At 54.6% G+C, this 25,684-nt stretch overlaps 1 protein-coding gene and 1 long non-coding RNA gene across 2 annotated transcripts in view; both read right to left on the reverse strand.

Annotated features, from left to right (window-relative positions):
* The window catches only part of LOC139604306 (centrosome-associated protein CEP250-like), a 42,071-nt gene extending 23,112 nt beyond the window's left edge, over positions 1–18,959 (reverse strand). Inside the window, exons 1-7 of the mRNA XM_071455431.1 lie at positions 18,945–18,959; positions 18,514–18,648; positions 18,094–18,237; positions 17,351–17,631; positions 16,005–16,164; positions 15,136–15,439; positions 14,556–14,710 (exon numbers count right to left, since the gene is read on the reverse strand). Coding sequence (XP_071311532.1) covers positions 14,556–14,710; positions 15,136–15,439; positions 16,005–16,164; positions 17,351–17,631; positions 18,094–18,237; positions 18,514–18,648; positions 18,945–18,959 — 1,194 coding nt within the window. The remainder of the gene's footprint in view (positions 1–14,555; positions 14,711–15,135; positions 15,440–16,004; positions 16,165–17,350; positions 17,632–18,093; positions 18,238–18,513; positions 18,649–18,944) is intronic.
* Positions 18,960–19,293: 334 nt separating this feature from the next.
* On the reverse strand, positions 19,294–20,653 carry LOC139604341 (uncharacterized). The gene is made up of 3 exons (XR_011683945.1): positions 20,524–20,653; positions 20,176–20,345; positions 19,294–19,434 (listed from the first exon to the last, which is right to left on the reverse strand). It is a non-coding gene; the product is annotated as an uncharacterized lncRNA (long non-coding RNA).
* Positions 20,654–25,684: the final 5,031 nt, after the last annotated feature.

The following is a 25,684-nucleotide window of genomic DNA, read 5'->3' on the forward strand; positions in this document are numbered from 1 at the left end:
TGCCAGGGCCTCAGCACCCTCAGAGGGCAGAATCCCCTCCCAATATCCCATCCATCCTTGCCATGTCTGGCTGGGAAGCCTTGTCTTGTCCCTGCAGGCCCCTGGCTTAAGTCTCTCTCCAGCTCTCTTGCAGCCCTTTCATGCATTGGAAGGGACTCTAAGGTCACCCTGGAACCTTCTCTAGCCAGGACAACCCCAACTCTTGCATCCTTTTCCCTTGGCACAGGTGCTCCAGCCCTTGCAGCATCTTCCTATCATCCTTGTGACCTCCTCTGGGCTACTGGGGATCATTTTGGAGATGTCAGGGAGAAACTCATTCTTGACTCTGGGAAGCGCTGAGGCTGCGCTGTAATTTGGGTGAGGGGAAGGCAATGAAAAGCTGCTCCCTTGTTTGTGCCCACGGCCTCCAGTGGGACAAGGAGAGTGGAGGAGATGTGGCTGCGCTCTGGGATAGCCAGGAGCCCCCCATTCCCTCCCAGGCCTGTTCCCAGGGCAAGCACCCCAGCTGCTGCCAGCTCTGGAACAGCCAACAGTTAATCCCTTGCAGATCCCAAAGGGAACTGTTCCCCGAGGCACAGCCCAGGCCCACCCAGGTCGCTGCTGGGCTTGGCACAAGGAGAGCAGTGGCTTTGTCACTCACCCTCCGGGTCTCCATCTGCCCCTTGGCACCAGCAGTGAGGAAACAGCAGCGACCAAAGGCCCTTGGCCTTTGCAGGGTCTACACCCAGATATCCAAAGGCCCTTGGCCTTTGCAGGATGCAAACACCAATTTCCAAAGGTTCTTGGCCTTTGCAGGGTCAATAGCACACAATCAAAGTGCCGTTGGCCTTTGCAAGGTCCAAGCCCCAAAGTTCACGAGCTGTTGACAGCTCCAGGGTCCAAACCCCAATAGCCAGGAGCTGTTGATTGTTGCCAGGATCCAACCCCCAGCATTCCATGGCCTTTGTGACACTTGCCAGGGTCATACCCACAAGGTTCCACGGCCTTTGTGATGGCTGCCAGGGCCCAAAGCCCAGCATTCCAGGGGCTGTTGGAGAGGCCCTCCTTGGCTCAACTCCCATCCAAGCTCCTGAAAGAGGCACAAGGCCCGGCTCAGACAAGCCCACGCTGGCAGGAGCACCTGCAGCCCCACGGTACCGGCTCTCGGGGCAGACTCAGCCTCCAACTCCAGCCCTCACCAACACTCTGCCCTTGGGCAAGGGCAAAGGAACAGGCTCCCAGACACAACAGAGCTCAGAGCACCAACAAGTCCACTTCCAGGCTGCCAAACCCTTCCCACGTACATCCCTCAGCCACCACAGGTCTTTTACAGACACTTCCAATGGGATTTAGGAACCCAGCTCTGATTTCCAGAGCACACATTTGGGCCACTGACCCCTTTCTCCACAGGCTGTGCCTCAGCACGAGGGCTGCTGCTTCCCTGAGCTCCTGGAGGACTCTTCTACTTGAGCTGCTGGACCAGCAGCCCAGGCATGAGGGGAATGTGGTGCTTGGGTTTTTTTGTTGCTTTCTTGAGGCATTTGAGCACCCCAAGCCCCATTTTACACATCCCCACTGTGAAAAATGAGGTTCAGTCTCCAGTAAAAATTTAAAAGTTGAATAAAGGACAATAAGAGACAAAGAGACTATAGCCAAGTTTTTTCATCCAGATGCTTGGCATTCAGCCCAGAGCACACCTGCTATTTCAGAGATGTCCTTTCCATACCCTTTCGATTGCATCAGTCTACTGCAGAGTCATAACCAATCATGCATATTTAAACTTTTCCCCAAACTAGTTTACATGTTCCAAGAATTGTTTAGCATGGCTCCTCCTCAGATCCACCTTTTCAGAGCATGTGCATTTCATGGCTGTGGTTTTAGTCCCCCCCTATTATCACCTCCTGTTTGGCCTTTGGTCCATTTTTCTATAGACAGAGGGTGCTGATAATTGGCATGTCAGCAGCAGGGGTCTCCATCATATGTTCATTGAATGTTATCCCAACCAAGCAGGCAGTTTAACACAAGCATCCTATATCACCTATTTCTCTACTATGTCAAGGTACAGAAAAACTCCTATATTTTTATAGCAAAGTTACTCTAATATACATATAGAATCCATCTTAATATTTGCAAAAAGCCAATATTATAATATGTATTTATAACAATCCTTTCCCCAACAGCACCTATATCTGCACCCCTGATAGGTGAACAGAGGGGTGGGGGTTTGGTTCCACAGGGGTCCGGCAGAAATTTTGGAAACAATGTATTACATATCAGTGCCCCACATGCCAATGCAAAGTGACTCTGAAAGGCAAAGACATCGTCTGAACAGGACTCAGTGACACTGGTGATAAGTGTGACCGTGTGACAGAGACAAGGAATGTGTGTGCCAGGACACAAATGCTGCTCTGAGCCCTGGGGCCCAGGGAGCCCTGATATCAGCAGGTGTGGCAGAGTCCCCGCCAAAGCAGAGTCCCCCTGAGCCCCTGGCAGCGCTGGTGCCCATCTCCTGCCCCAGGGACCTGTGCCTCCAGAGGGCTTCTCTGCCAGAGGGCTTCTCTGCCAGAGGGCAGCCAAAGCCGACTTTGTGCACTGGGGCCTGGGCTCCATCCTACAGGGGCTCTTGGTAGGAGCACCTGGAGCAACTGGTGGCAACACTTGGTACGTGTCAGATGATGTTGCTCCGTCCTGGAATGATCTTTTCAAGGAAGGGATTAGCAGTAGCACAGAAAGACCAGTAGCTACAGAATTTCACAGGAGAAAGAGACCACCAAAACACTGTCATGTTTCCGTGTGCTTTTCTGTCTTTCTTGCACTCGGAAAGAGAAAGAATTGGCCCAGCCTCTGCTATTCAACGCTCCACTTACTGTGTGTCTTCCTGTGGCAGCTCACATGCAAACACAACTGGCTGCCTGCTGAGCATGGCAAAGGACGGCCACAAACAGGGAGGTCCCCGGTGAACATCAAGACAGACACCTGGGGAAGTGCAGAGGATAGGGATAACTCTGGCAGGAGAAGCTTTTTTGTGTCTCTGATGATGCTGCCAGCCCCCTGAAGGACGGCCAAGACAAGTGCTGGAAGCAGCCATGTCCTGCTCTTTTCTGCTCTCAGATGCACTCGGGACAGACTTGTTGCCCACAGGTCCACCAGACTTGATCCGGGAACGATGGAAGCCCCTGCATTGGTAGGGAATGGGCTCCAGCAAGAGCAAAGCAGGATCGTCCAGCAGCAAGGCCTGAGCTTGTGAAGCGAGCCATGTCCTCAGCAGACACCAAAGTTTTTCCCTTCAGACCTGAATGTTGGCCACAAGTGCCTGCCTTTCTTCAGCGCCTGCTGCTGCTTCCTTTGTTCCAGACCAGTCCAGGATTTGCTCTAGAAGCTCATGTGGGTGTTTTTAAGGTGCCTGCAAAAAGGAGAGGGACGGCAGCTTCTGTGCAGCCTCATTTCCCTCTCATGATTGCATCAATGCCGCTGCCTTGGGACGCCTGCCAGTGGAAGGCGAGTCTGCCCTCAAGCACAGTCACTGTAGTCAGTCAGGGGCACAGGCTGCAGCGGCAGCTGCCAAGCATTGCCGTGAGGCTGGCAAGCCAAGGGAAAGCCATTGTGGCCGGGTGCGTTGAAGCCTTTTACTAAATCACACGCAATAGTGTCCAGAGTATGGCCCCTTTGGAATGGCGGCTGGTGCAGACGCCTCCTGGAGCAGGTGCCGGCGTTGGGGCTGCTGCTGTTCCTGTGCGCGCTCTGGTGCTGTTTCTGTGGCGTCCAGAGCCGCTTTGGCAGCAGCGACTCAGCAGCCCTGCTTGAGGAGACATCGCCGCCCTGGCCACAGAGGCAGAAGCTCTGTGGGCCCAGAGCTCTGTGTCAGCAGGGCCTCATCCTCAGCACCATGGCCTGGGCAGCCACGGGGGCCTGGGCTGGCCGCCAGCCCTGCTCTGCCCACTGCCCTGGCAGCAAGCAGTGACCGTGCCCCGGCAGGGCCCCCTTGCCCTCCTTGTCCCCAGCCAGGCCAGTCTGGACACCTCGGGGGGTCCCCACCCTCCTGCTGAGGCCCAGCCACCAGGGCTTCTGCCCCAGGCGTGGGAGCCTCTCTGGGGAAGCGCCCGGCTGTCAGGAACAAGGCTGACACCCAATTCCTCAGGGCTTCCCAGCAGCCCGGCCCCTCAGGGGCCTCCTGTCCCTTTGGAGCCTCCTGCCAGCCACTCCCTCCCACAGGGCCCTCGTGCCTTCCCAGCTCCTTGTCCCGTCAGGGCCTCCGCAGCACCTCATCCCTTCATGGCCTCCCAGTGCCCCATCGTCCCCTCAGGATCTCCCCCAGCCCGGCCAAGCTGCCCGGCAGCGGCGCAGGCCCGAGGGAGCTCCAGAGGAGCCGCATCGAGAGGCACCTCAGAGGCGTCAGCAATGCAGCCAGCAAGACACGGGCAGGAGGACACACATGGCCCTTCCTGGTTGGGCAGGAGGGCTTGTGGCCATCTCCAGGCACCAGTCCAGCAGGGATCCCTGCAGCTCCGGTCCCTGCCTGGCCGCTCTGTCGCCAGCACAAAGGCTTCAGCAGAACCACCCAAGGCCAAGGGGCTTCTGGCCATTTCTCCTTCCCCACTCCACAAACCAGGGCTGCTCGCTTGGCACAAGGACCCCTTTTCCCCTCTTCCCCTGTGCCCTGTGGACCCTGGGCACCAAAGAGAGCTCCTGGGAGTCTGGGTATTAGAACACATTCTACATTTATATCCTAAAGAACAAAGAAAAAGAAGGAATAAAACAATCTTAAAGAAAAGAAGAATCCCCCCCGGCTCAGAAGGCCCCAGCAGACAGAGAGCCTCTCAAATCAGCTCTCCTCAGAGCTCCAGCAGCACAGCCAGCTCTGGCCCCAGGGACAAGGCCGTTTTTTGCGGGCCCTGTGAAGTTGATCTCTCAGCTTCTGCAAGATGGAGCCCGGAGCTCTCTTCACAGGCCAGAGGACAAAGACTGTTTTGAGAGCCAGGCTTCTGGTGGCAGGGCTGATATCCTCTGCCTTGTCTTCAAGGGCTGTGAGAGAGAGGAACAGAGGCACGGTCAGATCCCGGATCTTTGGGGAGCCGAGGAGACCCCCGAGGCAGGGCCATGCCAGCCGGCTCTGGCCATGGCCAGAAGGGAGCAGGGAGCAAGGGGATGAGCCCGAAGCTAGCGGACACTATTGCCCCACGTGGGCCTGAAATGGGAGCGTGTGCTGTGGCCACGGCAGCCCTGCTGCGCACAGGGAGCAGAGCCATGGGCAGCGGGGCAGGGATTGCAGCTGCCCCCGGCAGCCGGGGCTGGCAGCCCGCTGGCCTCACTCACCCTGACAGATGTGGCGGAGCTGTCGCTTGCAGCCCCTGAGGTGCCGCCCGGCCATCCCTGAGAACACAGAGCCTGTCAGGGCGCCAGCGGCACAGCTCCCTGCCAGCCCAGCAGCGCTGCCAGCCCTGTGGCCACACGGCCTCCTGGCCCCGGCAGGGCTCGGGCCGGGCCCTTGCCGCACGCTGCCGCCCAAGGGCACGGCTGCCAGAGGGCGGCAGCAGCGCCGAGGCCAGGCGGGGCTCCACGGCGCCGGGCACGGATGGCGCTGCCGGGGCAGCAGCCGGGGCCGGGGCCGAGCTGCGGCGGGGTGAGGAGGAACAGGCTTGGGCGGAGCAGGGCGGAGCAGGGCAGGGTGGGACAGGGTTTGACAGGGCAGGGCACAGCTGGGGGAGGCAGAGTGGGGCATGGTAGGGCAGGCCTGGGATGGGCCGGAGTGGGGCTGGGATGGGGTGGGACAAGGTGAGGTAGGGAAGGGAGGAGTGGGGTTTGGTGTGGCAGGCCAGGGTTGGGTGGAGCTGGGTGCGGCAGGGAGGGGTTGGGTTGGGCAGGGCGGGGCAGAGCCAGGTGGGGCAGGATGGGGTAGGTTGGGGTAGGGGAAGCCCAGGCTCGTGGCTCATAGATGAACCTGATGGCCGCCTGCCACAGGGACTCCTGTGGGCTGTCCAGGTACAGCAACACATGGCACAGGTGCAAATGGATTGCCCTCATCACACAGTACTCCAGTATTGGATACAAAAACTGCTGTTGGGTCTTGGAGATAATTATGAATTGGCCTGAAGGTGACAACTTTGATCTACTGGAAGAAGAGGGGCAGGAACAGGTGTTGTGTGCTGAGGAAGCTCCACCTTAGAACCAACCGCCACAAGGTGAAACACGCTGTGCTCTTTTCACTGACAGTTCCTGTCACATTGGAAGGACAAACTGAAAGTGCAAAGCGGCTGAATGGAGCCCCACGGCACAGGTTGCAGAAGCTACTGAAGGAGAGGGTGGATGGAGCCAACTTGCTGAACTCAAAGCCTTCCATTTGGCCCTGGACATTGCTGAGGGAGAGAAGAGGCCAGCACTGTCTCTCTACACTGACTCATGGATGCCAGACAATGCTCTGTGGAGGCCTTTCCTGGCTGGAAAGGTGGAAAAAGGCCAATTGGCAGCATAGGGGAAAAGCAATCTGGGCTGCAGACGAATGGCAAGACATTGCCAGGCGGGTAGAGAAGCTGCCTGTGAAAGTCTGTCATGTGGATGCCCACGTGCCCCAGAGTTGAGCTAATGAGGAGCACTGAAAGAATGAAGAGGTGCATCAGGCTGCAAAAATCGAGGTGTTACAGATAGGTTTGGATTGGCAACACAAGGGACAGTTGTTCCCAGCTCGATGGGCCCATGGTGCCTCAGGCCATCGGGGCTGAGATGCCACCTCTAGGTGGGCACGAGAGCCAGGGCTGGATGTAACCATGGGCAGCATCTCCCAGGTTATCCATGATTGTGAGACGTGAGCTGCCATCAAGCAAGCTAAGCAGATGAAGCCCCCCTGGTATGGGGGCCATGGTTCAAACAGAATATGGTGAGGCCTGGCAGATTGACTACATCACGCTGCCTCAAGCCTGCCAAGGCAAGTGCTACATGCTCCCAATGGTAGAAGCCACCACTGGAAGGTTGGAGACCTACCCTGTGCCTCATGGCACTGCCCAGAACACCATGCTGGGCCTTGAAAAGCAGGTCCTTTGGAGGCACAGTACCTGTGAGAGAATTGAGTCCAACAAAGGGACTCATTTCAAGGACATCCTTATCAACACCTGGGCTAGAGAACCTGGCACTGAGTGGGTATAGCACATTCCCTACCGTGCACCAGCGGCCAGGAAAGGTCAGCAGTGCAATGAACTCTTCACAAACACATTGAAGGCAATGGGGGGATGGGACCCTCAAGCAGTGGGAGCTGCATTTGGCAAAGGCTGCATGGTTAGTTAATAGCAGAGATTCCACCAACCAACAGCTGGCCATGCCCAATGCGAAGCCCTGTGCACAGCAGGTGGGGACAAAGTTCTGGTGGTGCACATGAGAGGTGTGCTAGGAAAGACTGTTGGGATTAATTCTGCCTCGAGCAAAGACAAACCCACCTGTGGGGTTGTCTTTGCTCAGGGACTGGATTGGACTTGGTGGGTGATGCAGAAAGATGGATCAACACAATGGACATCTCCAGGGGACCTTGTTTCTGGGGTGAATTGCCCAAGACACTGTGCCTGTATCCATATCTGCATGTATGTATGTATGTATATAAGTAGGATAATACATGGATATATATAGTTTAAAAGTCAAGGTTTAATGCAACATGTTGGTATGGGGAAAAATTCAGGGTTTTTGTTTGTTTGTGGGGGGCAATTTGTGAATTTTCTGCCATTCGTTACCTGTTGGAACCCAGGGCACAGGGAGTATTTCTCTGCTTGCCCTGAGGGGTCCTGGCCCCCAGGGAAGCACTGCTTTTAACCTCTGCCCATGCAGAAGGCTTCCAAGACTTGGGATGGATTGGAGTCCAGAAGTGTGTGAAATAGAGAATAGAGAATAATGTAGTTTGTCACAGGGTGAGAAATTTAGAGTTTTGGGATTTTAGTAAGGAGGTAGATAGGAAGCAAGATGGAGGATTTTGGATGTTGTCTCGAGCTTCTTCTTCATCTATTCCATTTTCTGTAGTGTTGGTGGCAGAGGGTGTGATTTGCCATGGGAAGCCGCAGTGCAGAGGTTACGTGGACAGACAAAGGATGAGTTATTGGTAGAAAGGTAGAAATAAAGTACATTTTAAGAGTTAATTGGCTAAAACAGCTTTAAAAGACCTTGAAACAGTACATCTTGTGACCATTTTTGCTGAACTTTCTGGCGTCCTAAGTCTGCGGCAGACAGCATGCCAAGTTTCAGATAAAAGTAACAGCAACCTGAAGACCAAAAAAAGTCCCGTGCATCTCTCAATCCTGGCATAGAACTTTTAAAGTAGGTTTTCCCTCATCATGGCAGCCCCTAGGGCCCAATGAGGGGTATACCCATAGTTACCTGAAACGGGATATGTGGCGAGGAGAGGGCAGTTTATGCCAATGGGGCAACTAAGATTCAAAAGAACTGGCAAATGACTCTCCCATTCCACTGGAAGCTTCCAGGGAGGGAGGGCAGGGTTGGGCACTGGCTTGCCAAGGGAAGAACCAGCTGGCCACGCTAGGAGCAGGGCACTTTGGGCAGCACTTGTGCTGGTCCCAGCACTGCTTCAGAATTCTCCTTGCCATCCATAGGTGAGCCCATTGGTTGCTGCAGCTGCTGGTTGACGGGGACTTTTCCACACTCGCCATCACCAAGGAAGATCCTCACCATCTGCGTGGGTGCTTGAGGGGAAATGGGACCACCCCACCTATTCTCTCTCTCTCTCTGGAGAGAGAGAGCCCCAGGGGCTGCTTGGCTGGAACCAGAGCAGAGCTGGCATGGCCAGGATACTGCAAGAGCCAGGTGAGAAGCTGGGAAAAGCAGAGCCCCAGCTTCCCTGTGTCCCCGAGGCTGCCGTTAACCCCTGGGCTGGCTCAGGGCTCGCAGCCGTGGCCCCTGAAGCCGCCTGGGCCGACAGCGCCCCCTGGAGCCAGGGCAGAGTCACTGCAGCCACTCTGCCTGGCCTCAGCTCACAGTGCCCTCTGCCGGCTGTGGTCAGAACTACAGCAAAGGCAGAACTGCTCAGCGGGTGGGAAGAGTCTGGCATTGCTTTGGGGGCGCTGCTGCTTCTTCTCTCTTCCTCACCTATATATATATATATATATATATATCTATATATATATATGTATATTCTAGTGAAGAAGTGATATTTCTCTTCCCATATCTTTGCCTGGAAGCCCTGCAATTTCAAGTTATAATGATTTGGAGGGAGGGGGCTATCTCTCCATTCCAGGAAGATTCCCAGCTTCCTTGGAAGACATCTGTCTTTTCAACCAGGACAATCTGCTATCATTAATGGAGAAATAGACCTAGGAGGTAAAGGAACTCACAGATATGCAGCTTCAGCCCATGCCAAGGAATTGTTCCTGATCTTCACAAAACAGGGGCTTCCACGGCTTGAAGAATAGTCTTTGAATGATCTCTACAGCCCAGCTTTTACCTGCCTCAGAGTGCTCCTTCCCACAGTATGTCACACCAGTCTGGCACAGTTCCCGTGCAGGTGACATCCACTGCCACCAACAAAAGGACCACTTTACCCACCACCACTGAAAGGGAGCATGGATCATTCCATTTTTTCCCACATAAGATATGGAGCAGAAATCTCTGTTGTAAATCCTGCCAAATCTTTCTGAATAAGTACATACAAGCCAAGATGCCTTGTGCAGACTCTACCTTCTTGGATCCCTGGTGATCAGTGGCACAGAGTCTAGCGGTGGACCCTGGAAGGACAATGCTGAGCCCAGTCCTTCCTGAGTCCTTTGTCAGTAAACTGGGTGAGGGGGCCAGGCTGTGCCTTCCCACAAACCAGGAGCAGTGGCTGATCTGCCAGAGACAAGTGCTGCCATGCAGAGGGACAGTTCAGCAAGGGGGACAGTCCAATGACAAGTGCTGAGTCCTGTCCTTTGCAGGGAACAACCACAGGCAGCGGTGACTGCTGGGGGCCACCCAGTTGGAAAACTGAAGTTTGTGCGGGTTCTGCTGAACACCAGGATGCCCATGGGCCAGCAATGTGCTCCTGCAGCAATGCAGAACAGCGTCCTGGGCTGCACTGGGAGCTGTGTCACAGCTGGCAGAGGGAGGGGATCCTTTCCCTCTGCTCCACACCAGTGAGGCCAGCCCTGGAGTGCTGGGCCCAGAGCTGGGCTGTCCAGGACGGGACACAGGGACAGACTGGACAGAGTCCAGCACAGGGCCATGAAGCTGATGGAGGGACTGGAGCGTCTCTGCCATGAGCAGAGGCTGAGAGAGCTGGCCCTGCCCAGCCTGGAGCAGAGCAGGCTCAGGGCATCTCATCCCTGTGGATGAAAAGCCAGGGGGAGGCTGAAGGGGGGGACAGGGCCAGGGACAGCCCCGGGGGCCTCGGGCACAAAGTGACCCACAGGAGGGGCCCTCCGAGCTCAGGAGACACTTCTGCACTGGGAGGGTGGCCGAGCACTGCCGCAGGTGCCCGGGGAGCTGGGGGAGTCTCCATCCCTGCAGAGACTCAAAAGCCACCTGGACACATCCTGGGCAGCCGGCTCTGGGTGGCCCTGATGGAGCAGGGCCTGGACAAGGTGACCTCCAGAGGTGCCTCCAGCCTCCCCCAGCCTGAGATTCTGTGACTCTGAGAACAAACAGGCTGCAGCTTCCTGAGGACAAATGAAAAAGCTCCACACATGGCAGGTTTCTCCTGCCCTCACCAAAGTGGTTCATGGCACATGTCTGCCTTCTGCAGCTTCCTCCCTGGAGTCAGGATGCTCCTCAAGGTCACGCCTTGAGGCTGAGAGAAATGTTTGCCTATGGTCATTGGTTTGGGTGAGTAGCATCAATCTTTAATTAAGACTTGGTTTTTGCTGGCTGGACTGGGATTGCTTCAATGCTACTTCAGATATAATGCACTATACTGGAAGTTATCAGTCTCTGCACTGGGGAGTAAATAACCCTGATAAAGATCTTTTAGTTTAATCATGATCATAATAAACTCTTTATTTTCCTATAAATATATCCTTTATCCTATGGAACACAGTTGTATAAAGGTTCAATTACACCTATACCATCCTTTAAACATAAACTACTGACTAAGTCTAAGAGTGCATCCAGCTGCAGCCTGGCTCCTCTCTGAGACGTTCAGGAAGCAAGGAGGTCCCTTCTGCACCTTGTGTCTCCTGCCTGCTCCCTGCACAGCTCTCCAGGTGGTGCTGTCACTCTTGGGCCAGCTGTGACTGCAGCAGGGACACCTGAAAGAGGCACAAGGCCCGGCTCAGACAAGCCCACGCTGGCAGGAGCACCTGCAGCCCCACGGTACCGGCTCTCGGGGCAGACACAGCCTCCAACTCCAGCCCTCACCAACACTCTGCCCTTGGGCAAGGGCAAAGGAACAGGCTCCCAGACACAACAGAGCTCAGAGCACCAACAAGTCCACTTCCAGGCTGCCAATCCCTTCCCACGTACATCCCTCAGCCACCACAGGTCTATTACAGACACTTCCAATGGGATTTAGGAACCCAGCTCTGATTTCCAAAGCACACATTTGGGCCACTGACCCCTTTCTCCACAGGCTGTGCCTCAGTATGAGGGCTGCTGCTCCTCTGAGATACTGGAGGACTCTTCTATTTCAAAAGTCAACCAATTTCGATCGGCAGACTCATGGATAGGCAAGGTAAAGTAGTCTGGGGGGAACACTCTCCTAAAAGTTCTGATTCTTCTTCTTTCAGGGTCCACCTGCACATTGGATGGTAGAGAGGGTCACAGAAACCTGCCAGCAAACATGGAGCAAAAGGACCTCTGGACATCAAGGCAAGGAGATCCCTGCTCTGAGACCCTGAAGTGCACCAGACAACAGTGGGGGCAAAAAGCTCTCGCTGGAGGCTGTGCAAGAGAGGCCAGTGTGTGTGTGCAGGGACACGGGGCCAGGGAGGGAGGCAGCACAGTGAAGGTGCCCTTGTGAAAGCCATGGGCTGCCACAAGAGAGAGAACAAACAAAGGGGTGTGCCACAGCAGGGACAGGGAGAGGCAAGGCAACAAGCAGAGGTCTCCAAAGTACTGCCTGAGCTAAGGTGCAGAGTTCCAGAGGAGCCTGAGGCTCTGCAGAAGCAGCCAAAGCCCAATTTACCTGCTCACCACTTCTGGGCACGGTGGATAATTCAGGCCTCTCTCCCTTCTCCTTCTCTGCTGATGCAAGTGGTTTCTTAGATTCCAGACTGGTCCTTGAGCCACCTAACAGCTCCTCCTCTTGTGCTCCAACAGCCTGCTGGGTGTTGAGAGAGGAGATGATGCCCATATTTCAAGCACCACAGAAGCTGTCCCTCAGAAATCTCAGTCTCAGGCAGCATCCTCGAAGCACCAGCAGTGCAGCTGCTGTTCAGCCCTCTCAGTACAAAACTCATTGGGGTTTAGTTCATCACTCTGCTCACCTGCTCCATTCCTTTGCACACAGAATCCGAACCCCCACGTGTTGCCTCCCCTTTTGTGGGCACAGGAGAAGCAGCTCCCCATGCCCAGCTTTGGCCTGGAGATGTTTGATCAGCATGGTCCTGCAAAGGCAGCCCAAGGTCAGGGAGCAAATTCTCCCTCTCCCAAACATGATAACATTCCACATGGAGCAGAGCACAATGTGGGAAACCAAGCCCAGGGGAAGAATGAACCTTCAAGCAATGCTGAGGCCTTGAAACTCCTCTAACTCTTCTTTCCTGACACCACAGGCTTCTGTTCCAGAGGAGCATGAGGCTCTGCAGAGGCAGTGAAAGCCCAGTTTACCTGCTGGCCACTTCTCCTGGGCACAGTGGATAATTCAGGCCTCTCCTCCTTCTCTGCTGATGCAAGTGGTTCCTTAGATTCCAGGCTGGTCCTTGAGCCACCTAACAGCTCCTCCTCTTGTGCTCCAACAGCCTGCTGGGTGTTCAGAGAGGAGATGATGCCCATATTTCAAACACCACAGAAGCTGTCCCTCAGAAATCTCCATCTCAGGAAGCATCCTCGAAGCACCAGCAGTGCAGCTGCTGTTCAGCCCTCTCGGTACAAAACTCAGCAGGGTTTAGTTCATCACTCTGCTCAGCTGCTCTATTCCCTCCCATACGCAATTCCAAACCCCCATGTATTGCCTCTTCATGTGTGGGCACAGGAGAAGCAGCTCCCCATGCCCAGCTTTTGGTCTGGAGCTGGTTTGAACAGCAAGCTCCAGAGCTGGATCAGTCATTCCAGCATACCAGGAAACAATCTGGCAGTCAATGGTGTCTGGCTGGAGCCAGGCAGACAGACAAGGCTGCCTGCTGCAGCCCAGGCTGCTTTACCCAACGGGACTGACAGGGATAGAGACCCACCTCTTCATGGGAAACATCTCTGGAATAATTCAGGCATGTTGCAGTGGACTGAAGATCAATGCCAGTGCAAGACTGGATAGAAGTCTTTCCCTTCAGGGAGGCCAAGCGTTTTTGCAGAGCCACTTTGGCAATTTTCAACTTGGCCAGTGCAGCACTCAGAGTGCTCCCTCTTCCTTCCTTCAAAACAGCAGCCCCATGCTCCAAATGTTCCTGCATGGTTTCCTTTTCACTGTCCAAGTGTTGAAATCTTTCCTGCTGACTTTGCATGTTGAGTGCATCCATTTTATTCTTCTTTTCCAGATATCTCATCTGCTGCTGGTACAATTCCTGTTCATGCTGCCAAAACAGGGAGAAAAAGGCTCCCTGATTCCCTCTCTCACTTTGCTTTTCAAACCAGATCTGCACTCCTGCTGCAGGGGCAGGCACAGGCTGCCCCTCTCTCTGCCTCTCAGGATGCTGCAGAGCTTTGCTGGGCCCTCCTTGATGCTGCATCTTTCCCAGCTCACTCAGCCAGTCCCAGCTTCCCTTCTGCCCTTGCCTGACCTCCTGCAGCTCCACTCCAGGGCTCCTTTGGGGAGGAGCTGCCAGAACTGCAGCCAGGATTTCAAGTGCCCGCTGAGCAGGATTCAGGCAGTGCCATGAGGATGTGCTCTCCATCAGGGAGGAAGGGAAGAGCAAACAGCCGCAGCCTTTCATTCCCTGGGGCTGGGCTGACAGCAGTGCTTTTCCACCTCTCCTGTGTAGAGTTCCCATGGCTCCATGCCCCAGAGCCCCACTGCCCTCTCTGGGAGCAGCAATGGCCAGATCAGTCTGTCATTCTCTGCTGCCACTCAGGACCAGTTCTCCCCTTGCAGGCACACGTCCTGCTGGGGATCAGCACTTGGCTTTCCTCTCCTCTCTCCCCACTGGCTGCTCTCCCATGGCCAAGGCCAAACACCTTTCTATTAACAGCAAACTTGGGACTCTCCCCTGTCCTTCCAGATCCAGATAGTTAGAAATCTGAACATGGCTTTGGACACCAGGAATTCCCCAAACCATGCAATGTCAGTAGGGACACTGAGGACCTTGAGAAGTAAAGACATTTCTAGGGCACAGAAGCCCAGCATGGAGGAAAATCAGCAGCCTCAGCATTAACTGGCTTTGCCATGACTACAACATCTTCTCCGCCTTATTCAGAAGATTGCAATTAGAAAAGTTAAACTGGGAAAAGCTGCTCCTTAGAACTATTAACAGAAGGCCCAAACACATAGCTAGGAAATGGCACTTTGTGGCATCTGCCAATCTCACCAGCACATCCTTCCTTTCCTTCTCCAGCTTTTCCAATTTTCTCCTCAGAGATGCCACCTCCTGTCGAAGAGCCACAGCCTCTTCCTGCCTTTCGGTGGCCTCTTTCTCCAAGGCAGTTTCTCGAGAAATGTGCTTGACTTCCTCCTTCCACCAATCTGCAGCAGGAAAGGGGAAAGGAGAAGGAGAAAGAGGCAAGCAAAGGAAAGGCAAACTGATGTGCATCCTGCAGAAACAAGAGCACTGTCTTCTCTACCTGCCTGTGGTTGCCAGGCCCTAAGCCCACAAAGGCTCCAAAGCTGACAGAAATGAAGGAAACTTCCAGGCACAGAAAAAGGCAGGAATGAAAGGAGCAAGGTTCAGAGGGATAGGAGAGTGTGTTTGCTCTTGGCCTTGTGCAGAGTGAGCAACTCAAGAGAGACAAAGCACAGGGGATGCCTGTGCAGCCCTGCTCCAGAGAGGCCAATAGTCTGGAGGCTCTGGCAGGGCCTGGAGTTTGGGGGAATGGAGCTGAGGCATCCAGCTACAGCTCCTCAGCTGGTGAGACAGCATGGGGCAGTGAGTGGCAGAGGAGAAGCTGTACCTTGCTCAATTTCCTCCAACTCCTTCTGCAGCTCCAGGTTGCGGGCTCTGAGGTTGTCTCTCTGAGCTTGTGTCTTCCTCAGCTCCAGCTCCACAGCCTCACACTGTATGGCCAAGGCAAGAGCTTTGTCATCAGAGCTCTGGAGCCTCACACGCAGCTCAGACACCTCAGCCTGCAGCACGTGCACAGAGTCCCTCACAGAGCGTTCTCCTGCTCGAGACTCCTCCAGCTCCTTCAGCAGCTGCTTCTGTTGAGTTGCCTGGGAAGCCTCCATCTGCAGCACTGCGTCCTGCAGGGCCCGGATCTGGAAGATGGATGCACAGAGCCTCAGGGACAGGGCTGCTCCTGAGGCAGCAGAGTGGGCCGCAGGGAGCGCAATGAAGGAGAAATTACTTCAAGCCAAAACCGGAAGGCACAGAAGCAAGGATTGCAATGGAGGCAAATGGAGAGAAAACAGGGAAAGGGAGGCAATGGGCATCCTTGGGCTGCAGCTCTGAACAGCGGCTGAACTGGCTGTGCTGGAAGTGCCCTGCCCAGCCTGCCACAGCCACCTCTGTGTCCCCACATTGCTCAGTGCCGGGCACAGGCACCGACTCTGTCTGCGACAACACTGCCAACAGAGGGACAGAGAAGCTCCAGAGGAGTCTGCTGCTGCTTCTCCTCCCACATTTCCTGCTGGGACCCGGGAGAGAATGGGGGAAAACTTCTGCAGCAGAGACCAGATCCAGGCTCAGCCTCAGGGTGCAGCAGCAGCCCTGGGCAGAACACGGCAGCTGTGGATGCTGCTGGCAGGGGAAAGAGGTTGGGGCCTCCAAGGCAAAGGTGCTGTTGTGTGTCCCTGGAGAAGAGGATGCCACTGCACAGCTTACCTGTGTGTTGAGCTCCCGCAGTTGTCCAGCGCGGTTTGAGGAGATCTGTTTGGCCTGCTGAAGAGCAGATTGACACTGAGACACCTGATGGTTCAGTGCCAGGTTCTGTTCTTCCAGCGTTCTGAAGCACACATCCTTTTCCTCCAGAGACAGAATCAGCCTAGAAGGGAAGCAAGCAACTCATTACTAAAGGATAGCACATTTTAGAAACTCTTAGGACTTGCACCACCTCAGGGAAAAACTGCTCTGCCTGATGAGGTTTCTCTCAACAACTTGGCTGTTTGTTCCCTCTGCAGTCCCAGCCCAGCATGTGCCTGCTCTGCTTTTGTCTCAGAAAGAACAGCGAGTTCCTGCCTCCATGCCCTACCTTCTTCTTGAGATGGGAATGTGAATACAAACCTAACAAAGTCTTGCAATGAAGACATTAGGGGAGAGGAACAATTTTCCTCTGACTAACCAGGCTCCAAAGCAGGGAGGTTTGGTCAGCATGGAAGAGACATTTCCTTCCCCCATCTTACACATCCAGGTAGGAGGAGCAGCACCCTAGAGCCAGGGCATCTCTGGCAAGTTCCCAAAGATTTACCAGCACCCATCCTACTTTCAGCTGGAGAAACAAAGGCTAAAGGGGCAACTGAGGCTTACAGCACAATCTCATGGAAGGCGCAGAAGGCTCCAGGCAAGCAGGAGTGCCCTGCCTTTGCTTTGTCTTCTTCTTGGAGGAAGAATCTTGTGGCACTGAAGCCTGGCAGGACTTGATTGGCTGCAGGAGCCCCCCATAGCTTGGTCCTGTTTCTTGCATTCTTTGCACAGTCAGAAATGCCTGCGACTGTGCAGGGTGGCAGGGACCCTGCTTGACCCCCTGCAGGCAGCAGGGGACATTTGATGAGGAACCATGCAACAGAGACATTCTGGTTTCTGGGCTGCCTCCAAGGCCAAGCTGGCCTAGAGCAGCACTCAGGGCCTTAAGATGGTTCTGCCCAGAAAAAGCATCAGATGCCAGGCTGATCCAGACCCCAAAGGCTTCAAGTTACAGGCCCCAAGGTGGAGCTGATGGATGTATGCAGCTCCTTACAGTGCACCTCGGGCAGTGTCAACACACCCACCTAACAACACAATAACCCCTAGAGGGAAAGGGCTACCCCCAAAGCCTTTATCTTCAGAAAAACTCTATCTGAAGGCTTAAAAGAAAAGAAAATGAAACTCAACATCCAGACAGTGAGATCTGTCTACATGGAGAGTTCAGAATCTGCCACTTAGGAACTGCTGCCAGAGCCCCTGGCAGGTGCAAAGATGGCAAAGAGGGAATCCATTCACCACAATGCAGAGTCCCACAGGCTTTCATTTACCTGGCCTTTTCCCTCTCTAGGGCATTGACGGAAGCCTGCAATTCTGAATTTGGCTGTGCCACTTCTTCCCATTGACTCCTTTCCCTCTCCAAGTTCTGCAGATGCACTTGCAGCTCCTTGTTCTGATGTTTTGCCTCGTCCAGCATCTTCTGGATCTGCTCAATCTCCATCAGTTTGTGTCTGGACTCTTCCTGTGTCTCCCTCCCCTCTTGCTGGGCTCTCTGTGCAGTCCTTTCCTGGCACTCTCGGGAGGCTGCCAGCTGAGATGTCAACTCTGCCACCTCCAGTCAAACAGAACAAAGCAGTCAGAGGCTACAGCCACAGCTTCTCACACTCAGCCACAGCACAGGCTGTGAGCAAAGGTAAAGGACAACTTTCCACTCCTCCCTGTCCTGAGAGCACCAGATTCACAAAGGATATGGACAACTTGTTTCAGTCTCTAAGTGGCCCACCCGCAAGGGCACCTGAGAAAGCACCTGCCAAAGCAAGGCTAGCAAGAAGAGGCCAGCAGGAATCCATGCTGCTGCTTGCTGGCCAGCAGCACAGAGGACTAGCCCAGCTGTCCAGAGCAGCAGCTGACATTCAGCAGAGCACTGAGTGTCCTTCAGAGCAGCTGCCATGGAGCCCCCAGAGCACGAGACAGCCCCAGGGCTCACCCCAGCAGCTGCTGCTCTGCCATGGAAAAGCAAGAAGGCCACAGACCCCTCGCTGCATGACTGCAGTGCCACTGCCCTTTCACTCACCTGCTTTTGTAGAGCCTCCCTCTGCTCAAGGAGGAGATTCCTTTCCTCTTTGAGGCCTTGTAGCTCTTCCTTGTGCCTCCTCTGAGCTGCCTGGGCTTCTCTGCGAGCTCCCTGCAGCTCATCTTGCAGATTTGCCTTGATGGTCTGGCAACAAAATGCAGAGCAACCTCCTGGGACCTACCCTCAGGCTCAGCTTTTTCCACTTGCTGCCTCGAAATCCCATTCCCTCAGCTGCTTCTTTTGGCTGCTCTACCCAGCTCTGCTTCTACTGCAAGCCTTCCTTCCTGGGGCTGAGCTCTGGAGCTTACCAGGCTCTGTGCTCCCAGGTCCAGAAGGAGCCCTTGCTTCCTCAGTCCCAGGAGCTGCCTTTTGTGCCCTTGTCACTGCCCTGCCCTCTGTTGCCTGCCTACTCACACTTACCTGCCCCTTCTCCTGCTGCTCTGTCACCTCCTGCCTGAGCTGCTGCACCTGCTGGCGGGCTCGGCTGAGCTCTCCCTGAGTTTGGAGCAGTGCCTCTGATAAAGCACTCTTCTCCTTCTGCTCTTCCAGCAGGACCTGCACAGGAGGAAAGAGCAGAAGGCTTCACGCTCCTCCTGCAGCATGCATGTGGCAATGGGCAAAGACTGATGGGCTCACGTGCTCTCAGAGCACTTGGCTGCTGCTCCCCTGGGCCACTGCCTGCCCTGGGGGAGACACAGCTTCCCAGGAAGTGACTTAAAACACAGCCCAGAAGACATCTCTGCGTTACTGTTCAGAAATACTCCAGGCAAGCCTTTTAAAAGATTTTTCTCTTGTCAGCATTCCTGCTGCACCCTTCCCATGCCCACAAAAGAAAAGTCCTACAAACTCACCTTGGCCATGAACATCTACCAGTACACACCAAAAGGGCAGCAGAAGGAGAACAGTGAAGATACCCTGAGGTGCATCTTAGAACAACAGAGCACAAGAGCAGCACAAAAATCTCAGCTGACAGCTGATGTTTCTGCCTGGCTTCCTATGAGAGGGCTCATTCCTGGGGCCAAAGACAGCCCCATTCAGCTTTCACCTCCCCTAATTCAATGCAGGAGACACAGAGGGCATGCTCCACACAGCCCCATATCCTGCCATCTCCCACAGCTCCAGCCTTGCAAAAAATCACACCAGCTCTCCTCTCACAATCATTACCTCTTGCTTGGCATTCTCAAATCTCTTTAGCTCTTCTTGTTGGGCCAGCAGGGTGGCAACTTTCTGCCTCATCTCAAACAGCACCTTCTTGTGCTCCTGCTCTCTCTCTGCCTTCTCTTTTTCCCATTGCTCCAGCGTCTCCTCCATCTCTGCACGGTGCCTTTCACGCTCACTTGCCTGAGGAGAGGAGGAAAAATTTGCAAGATGAAGCCCCAGGCAAGCTCCTGGCTGAAAGATGTGAAGCTCCATCCCTCCCACAACCCCCAACTGGAAAAGACAACAGCACTGGCTTTCTGCACTCCAGAAGCTGTGTCCTGTCAGGGAATTCAAAAGGAGGCTTAGCAGGTGCAAGAATCACAGACTTGTGGAATCTCTTCTGCTGGCAAAGACCTTCCCAAGCACCGAGTCCAAGCACTCAGAGAAGGAGGTGTCACCTTCCCCTCTCTGATGCCCCAGTCACAAGGACTGAAGGACCAGGAACAAGGGGCCTGTTCCATTTGCTTCAGGACCAAAGCTAATCCCTCTGTCCACCATGGAAGCACAGGGAGAAAGGAAACGAGTTCCCACGCCTGCAGCCAGCAGCACTGTTGGCATCTGCTCCACGCTGGCATCTGCTCTGTGGCAGGTGGCACTCGGGGATGATCCTGCCCTGGGCTGCCACGCTTTGGGTGGGCACTGCCCAACCTGCTCTGGAACTCCTCTTACACCATCACTGAAGCCATGGCTGCATTTACTGTCCCAGCACCATCCTGGGGGCCTTCACACTCCTCCAAGTCTCAGCTGCTGGCTCTGCTGCCCGGCCCAGCAGCGAGAGGCCTCTGGCAGAGGATTGCTGCCCTTTCACACCCTCAGCCTCTGCTTGTGCTGCACCAACCCACAGGGCTGGCTTGGACAATTCAGAAGCATATTGTCCCCTACCAGGTCTTGCAGGAGCTTCTTTATTTCCAGTTGCTGAGCAGTTCCCTGGAGCCTGAGGCTTTCCTGAGGCTGCTGCTCTGCCTGCAAGAGCTGTTGAGCTGTGTCTTCCTGTTCCTGCCTCCTGAGAGCTCTCTCTGCTTCCAGCTCACCTTGCAGGCACTTCACTTCTCCTGCAAACATGACCAACAGCAAGATTCACGTTCTTGACTGACTTTACTGACCTCAGGCCCTTTCAGTGCCTCCAGCCCCACCACTCCTCAGAAGTTCTGTGGACAGAGACACCTTTACAGGGTGTTCAGCTTCTCCAGTCAGGTGCAGCAGCACAAACAAAGCACACGAGGTTCTCACCTTCTATCACCTCCTTGGCCTGTGTGACTGTGAGCACTTGAGCCTCCAGATGGTTCCTGGTGACTTCCAGCTGTGATATCTGCTGCTGAGCAGCAAACAGCCTGGATTGCAGGCTCTCCTTTGCTGACCTACAAGTTGCAAAGATGGACAGACATGAGTTGCTTGCTCCAGACACCCACAGCCGGTTATTCCAGGACGACGTGGTCAAGATCCCCACGCCTGAGGATGGAAAATGGGTCAGCTGGAAACTCGTCCAGAGAAGGCACATCTGGGCCATTTCCAGAGCAGAGCAGGGCCTCTGAGGGACTGCCCAGGCCTTCCTTATGGCCTGCCATAGCACAGGCAGCCCAGCCCAACTTGGCCTCAACAGCCAAACCTTCACTTGCTGCTCCTGACCTATGACTCTGGGTAGCTGTGCCCAAACAGGCTGGAGCAACAAGCAAAAGCCCAGCCCCTGCTCACAGCCCTTCTCTCATCAGCACTTCCAAGCTGCTCTGCAGGGGGACAGAACAGACTCTTGTCCTGGCTGACTCCTGACGTTTTAATGCTCTTGATAATGGACATAAAGGTACATCATCTTCCAGACACCCGGTATTTAACGAGGCTTCAGAACTACTTTGCAGATACAGTAAAATCTCATGGTCATGGCAGCACTTGTAAATAATCAGAACAGCCTTTTGTCCAAATTGCAACTACCTGAATGCAGAGACTGCAGTTTCAACTCTTGCAAGGTCCAGGAGTAGACTTGCTGCCTTTATTTGAGTGTTGCTGAACAAGCAGGCAGTAGCCCAAGGGACTTGTCCTTCCTTGCACAGTGAGAGGGACCATCCAAAGGAACCTTGGCAGGTTTGGCAGCTGGGTGCCCATCAACAATCAGCAAGAATGCCCAGAGGCTGTTGAGAATTCCAGAGAGCTTTCCCTGCTGCTCTCTAACCAGGCTCTACATCCTGTCCCACACTTCTCAAGAGTGTGCTTGGAAGCAGAAATGCCTCAAGATGGTCAGCAGGAGCCTCTGGCTTCACCCTGAATGGCAGCGTGCTACTCCCAATGTGCCAAGGTAAGAGCCTGGAATGATGAAGATGAAGCTTCCTGGTCTGAAGGTCAGGATCATGTCAAGTGACTTGGAAAGGAACGAGGGATGTTCAATGCCCAGAAGGAGGAACCAAATGCAAGAGAAACTTGAGGTTTCAATCAGCATCTGCATGGTTCAACTACTCCTCAGTTCAGGGCTGGCTGGATTGCTTTTGACATCCCACAGGAGTGTGCTCGGCGGCACAAACAGGAGCCCAAGGCTCACAAGAGCTTTGCTGGTTTTGGTGCCAGAAAAATGACCCTCACATGGTGGCTTTTTTTTTTTTTTTCCTTGAGACTCTTCCATTTTGTGTCCATGGAATGTAAAATCATCTGAAAAGTTTCAACTCCCTGCCTTTACCTGGTCTCCTCCAGCTGCCTGGCAAGGTCTTGTCGGAGCCACTCGGTGGCTGCCAGTCGGCCCTCAAGGTCAGCCTTCTGGGCCAGCAGCTCCTCCTCTCGCCACGCCTGGGCCACTTCATGCCCTTGGCCAGAGGATTCCTGGCTCAGCTGCTCCAGACACCAGCTCGATGACTCTTGCTCCTGGGAAACCTGCAAGTGGGACAAGGTACAGCTGGAGCCCTTCCTCGGGAGCCCTGTGCAGAGCCAGCCAGTGCCATCTCTCAGGCAGCCAGAGGACAAGGAGCACCTGTGCTCTGGCCTCAAAGTTTCCCCAGCTCCCTTCCCTCTTTTAGAGGCTCTGTGGCTGCCCAAAGCAACACATTTTGCAGAAGCATGCCACACTTTGCTGATGAACTTGCATATCCCTGGCTAAGAAATGCGTGTGCCCTCTTGAGCCAGGTGTGCACAGCAGTGTGCCTGTCTTCTAGTGCCAGAAAGAGCATGTGGCTGATCTGGCTGCCACAACTCCCACTGCCACAGGTGCTGCCTAGCAATAAGGTGTTCAGAGCCCTGCTACCATCATCCCTCCCTTGCTCCAGCACATCCCTCTGAAGCTGCAATTCCTCCAAAGTCTGCCTCTTGACTTCCAGCTGCCTCTGCAAGGATGGCCCTTCTCCCTCGAGTGCAGCCAAGTCCTCCACTGTACAAGAAGGGGCAAGACGACTTTTCAAGGGAAAACCATCTCATTTCCAAAACCAACCTCCATCCAGTCCTGCTGCTCTGCCTCTTCTGCCTGGGCTGACGCTTCCTTCTGCTGCTTGGTGTTCTGCTGCTGCAGACAAAAGGCTGCTGTCTCCGGGATTCCAGTGCATTGCAGCAGCATTTCCTTGGACTTCTCAAACTTTGCACAGTCACTGCGGAGACAAGGCCCAGTCAGAAGAAGCAAGAGGCCTGTAGAGTCAGCAATGCCATTTTCAGCACTCCAGGATGGAGCTGGGGGCAGTGGGCTAAGGAAGACCTTGCTCTTTCCCTCCCAAGGAAACCTCCAGAGGCAAAGGGAAAGGAAGGCAGGATTTTTCCTTCCTTCAGTGACAAGCAGTGGCTGGGCAGGGGCACGCAAAGAACAGAATTCAAGGAAGCAGCACAATGAGAAGAAGGAATATTCTATTCCAACATGTCTCTGCATCTCGCAGACAGCCTTGGGAGTCCCAGTAGAGCATGAAAAACCCAGACAGGACAATGCTCGAGAGCCACACTGAGGCCTACACATGGTAGGCAGGTGATTTCTTCACCCAGGACACCTCTGACCTCCCAGACCTGGAAGCAGATTGCCTCTGGAATGCAGGAGGAGGAGGAGGAGGAGGAAATGCTCACCTTCTGATTTCTGCTAACAGAGAGTCTATGAGCTGGTATTGGCTTCTGATCCTCTGGGTTCTCTCCTCTACTTGATCAAACTGTTGCCACATGCGCTCACAATTCTCTGTAGCTTCCCGAGCCAAGTCAAAGGGATGCTGTTCATCAGTGGATGTCAGAGTTGAGAGGATGTTCCCAGGATTGTCGGTGCAGATGATGGAATTGGCCATGCTGTCACCGCCGTCTACCAGCACCTGAAAGGCCACATCCAGCTGTTAGTCAGGTATTCTGTTCCTGTTCCAAAGTAGCACTGAGATGCCTCCTCTGATCCCACAAGAACCAGTGTCCATTCATGGAGAACCAGTTTCAAAAGGCCAGCCAGCTCAGCACAGTTTACTCACCTGAGGGGCTCTGGAGGAACGTCCCTGGTGAGAAAGCCCTCGAGCTCCCTGCAAGTGCACAGGCAAGAGCACACTCAGACTGCATGGCTGCCCCTGAGGCAGTTGCCTCTAAGTGCTTCCCAGCCTGTCCCAGAGCACAGCACTTCCAGCTGAGCTCCTCCTCCGCTTCTTGGCAATATTTTCAGCCCAGGAGTTTGACAGCACCACAAACCAACATACTGCAAGGTGTCTGATCACTTCTAAGAACACCAGAAGGGGAGCTGCCCAGAGCCCATTCCAACCCGGCCATGAACACTCCCAGGGATCCAGGGGCAGCCAATGATTCTCTGGGCAACCTGTGCCACGGCCTCAGCACCCTCAGAGGGCAGAATCCCCTCCCAATATCCCATCCATCCTTGCCATGTCTGGCTGGGAAGCCTTGTCTTGTCCCTGCAGGCCCCAGGCTTAAGTCCCTCTCCAGCTCTCTTGCAGCCCTTTCATGCATTGGAAGGGACTCTAAGGTCACCCTGGAACCTTCTCTAGCCAGGACAACCCCAACTCTTGCATCCTTTTCCCTTGGCACAGGTGCTCCAGCCCTTGCAGCATCTTCCTATCATCCTTGTGACCTCCTCTGGGCTACTGGGGATCATTTTGGAGATGTCAGGGAGAAACTCATTCTTGACTCTGGGAAGCGCTGAGGCTGCGCTGTAATTTGGGTGAGGGGAAGGCAATGAAAAGCTGCTCCCTTGTTTGTGCCCACGGCCTCCAGTGGGACAAGGAGAGTGGAGGAGATGTGGCTGCGCTCTGGGATAGCCAGGAGCCCCCCATTCCCTCCCAGGCCTGTTCCCAGGGCAAGCACCCCAGCTGCTGCCAGCTCTGGAACAGCCAACAGTTAATCCCTTGCAGATCCCAAAGGGAACTGTTCCCCGAGGCACAGCCCAGGCCCACCCAGGTCGCTGCTGGGCTTGGCACAAGGAGAGCAGTGGCTTTGTCACTCACCCTCCGGGTCTCCATCTGCCCCTTGGCACCAGCAGTGAGGAAACAGCAGCGACCAAAGGCCCTTGGCCTTTGCAGGGTCTACACCCAGATATCCAAAGGCCCTTGGCCTTTGCAGGATGCAAACACCAATTTCCAAAGGTTCTTGGCCTTTGCAGGGTCAATAGCACACAATCAAAGTGCCGTTGGCCTTTGCAAGGTCCAAGCCCCAAAGTTCACGAGCTGTTGACAGCTCCAGGGTCCAAACCCCAATAGCCAGGAGCTGTTGATTGTTGCCAGGATCCAACCCCCAGCATTCCATGGCCTTTGTGACACTTGCCAGGGTCATACCCACAACGTTCCACGGCCTTTGTGATGGCTGCCGGGGCCCAAAGCCCAGCATTCCAGGGGCTGTTGGAGAGGCCCTCCCTGGCTCAACTCCCATCCAAGCTCCTGAAAGAGGCACAAGGCCCGGCTCAGACAAGCCCACGCTGGCAGGAGCACCTGCAGCCCCACGGTACCGGCTCTCGGGGCAGACACAGCCTCCAACTCCAGCCCTCACCAACACTCTGCCCTTGGGCAAGGGCAAAGGAACAGGCTCCCAGACACAACAGAGCTCAGAGCACCAACAAGTCCACTTCCAGGCTGCCAAACCCTTCCCACGTACATCCCTCAGCCACCACAGGTCTTTTACAGACACTTCCAATGGGATTTAGGAACCCAGCTCTGATTTCCAGAGCACACATTTGGGCCACTGACCCCTTTCTCCACAGGCTGTGCCTCAGCACGAGGGCTGCTGCTTCCCTGAGCTCCTGGAGGACTCTTCTACTTGAGCTGCTGGACCAGCAGCCCAGGCATGAGGGGAGTGTGGTGTTTGGGTTTTTTTGGTGCTTTCTTGAGGCATTTGAGCACCCCAAGCCCCATTTTACACATCCCCACTGTGAAAAATGAGGTTCAGTCTCCAGTAAAAATTTAAAAGTTGAATAAAGGACAATAAGAGACAAAGAGACTATAGCCAAGTTTTTTCATCCAGATGCTTG

Source organism: Agelaius tricolor, unplaced genomic scaffold (assembly GCF_023055355.1).
Source record: "Agelaius tricolor isolate 1412-34295 unplaced genomic scaffold, bAgeTri1.0.p SCAF_49, whole genome shotgun sequence".
Taxonomy (NCBI): Eukaryota; Metazoa; Chordata; class Aves; order Passeriformes; family Icteridae; genus Agelaius; species Agelaius tricolor.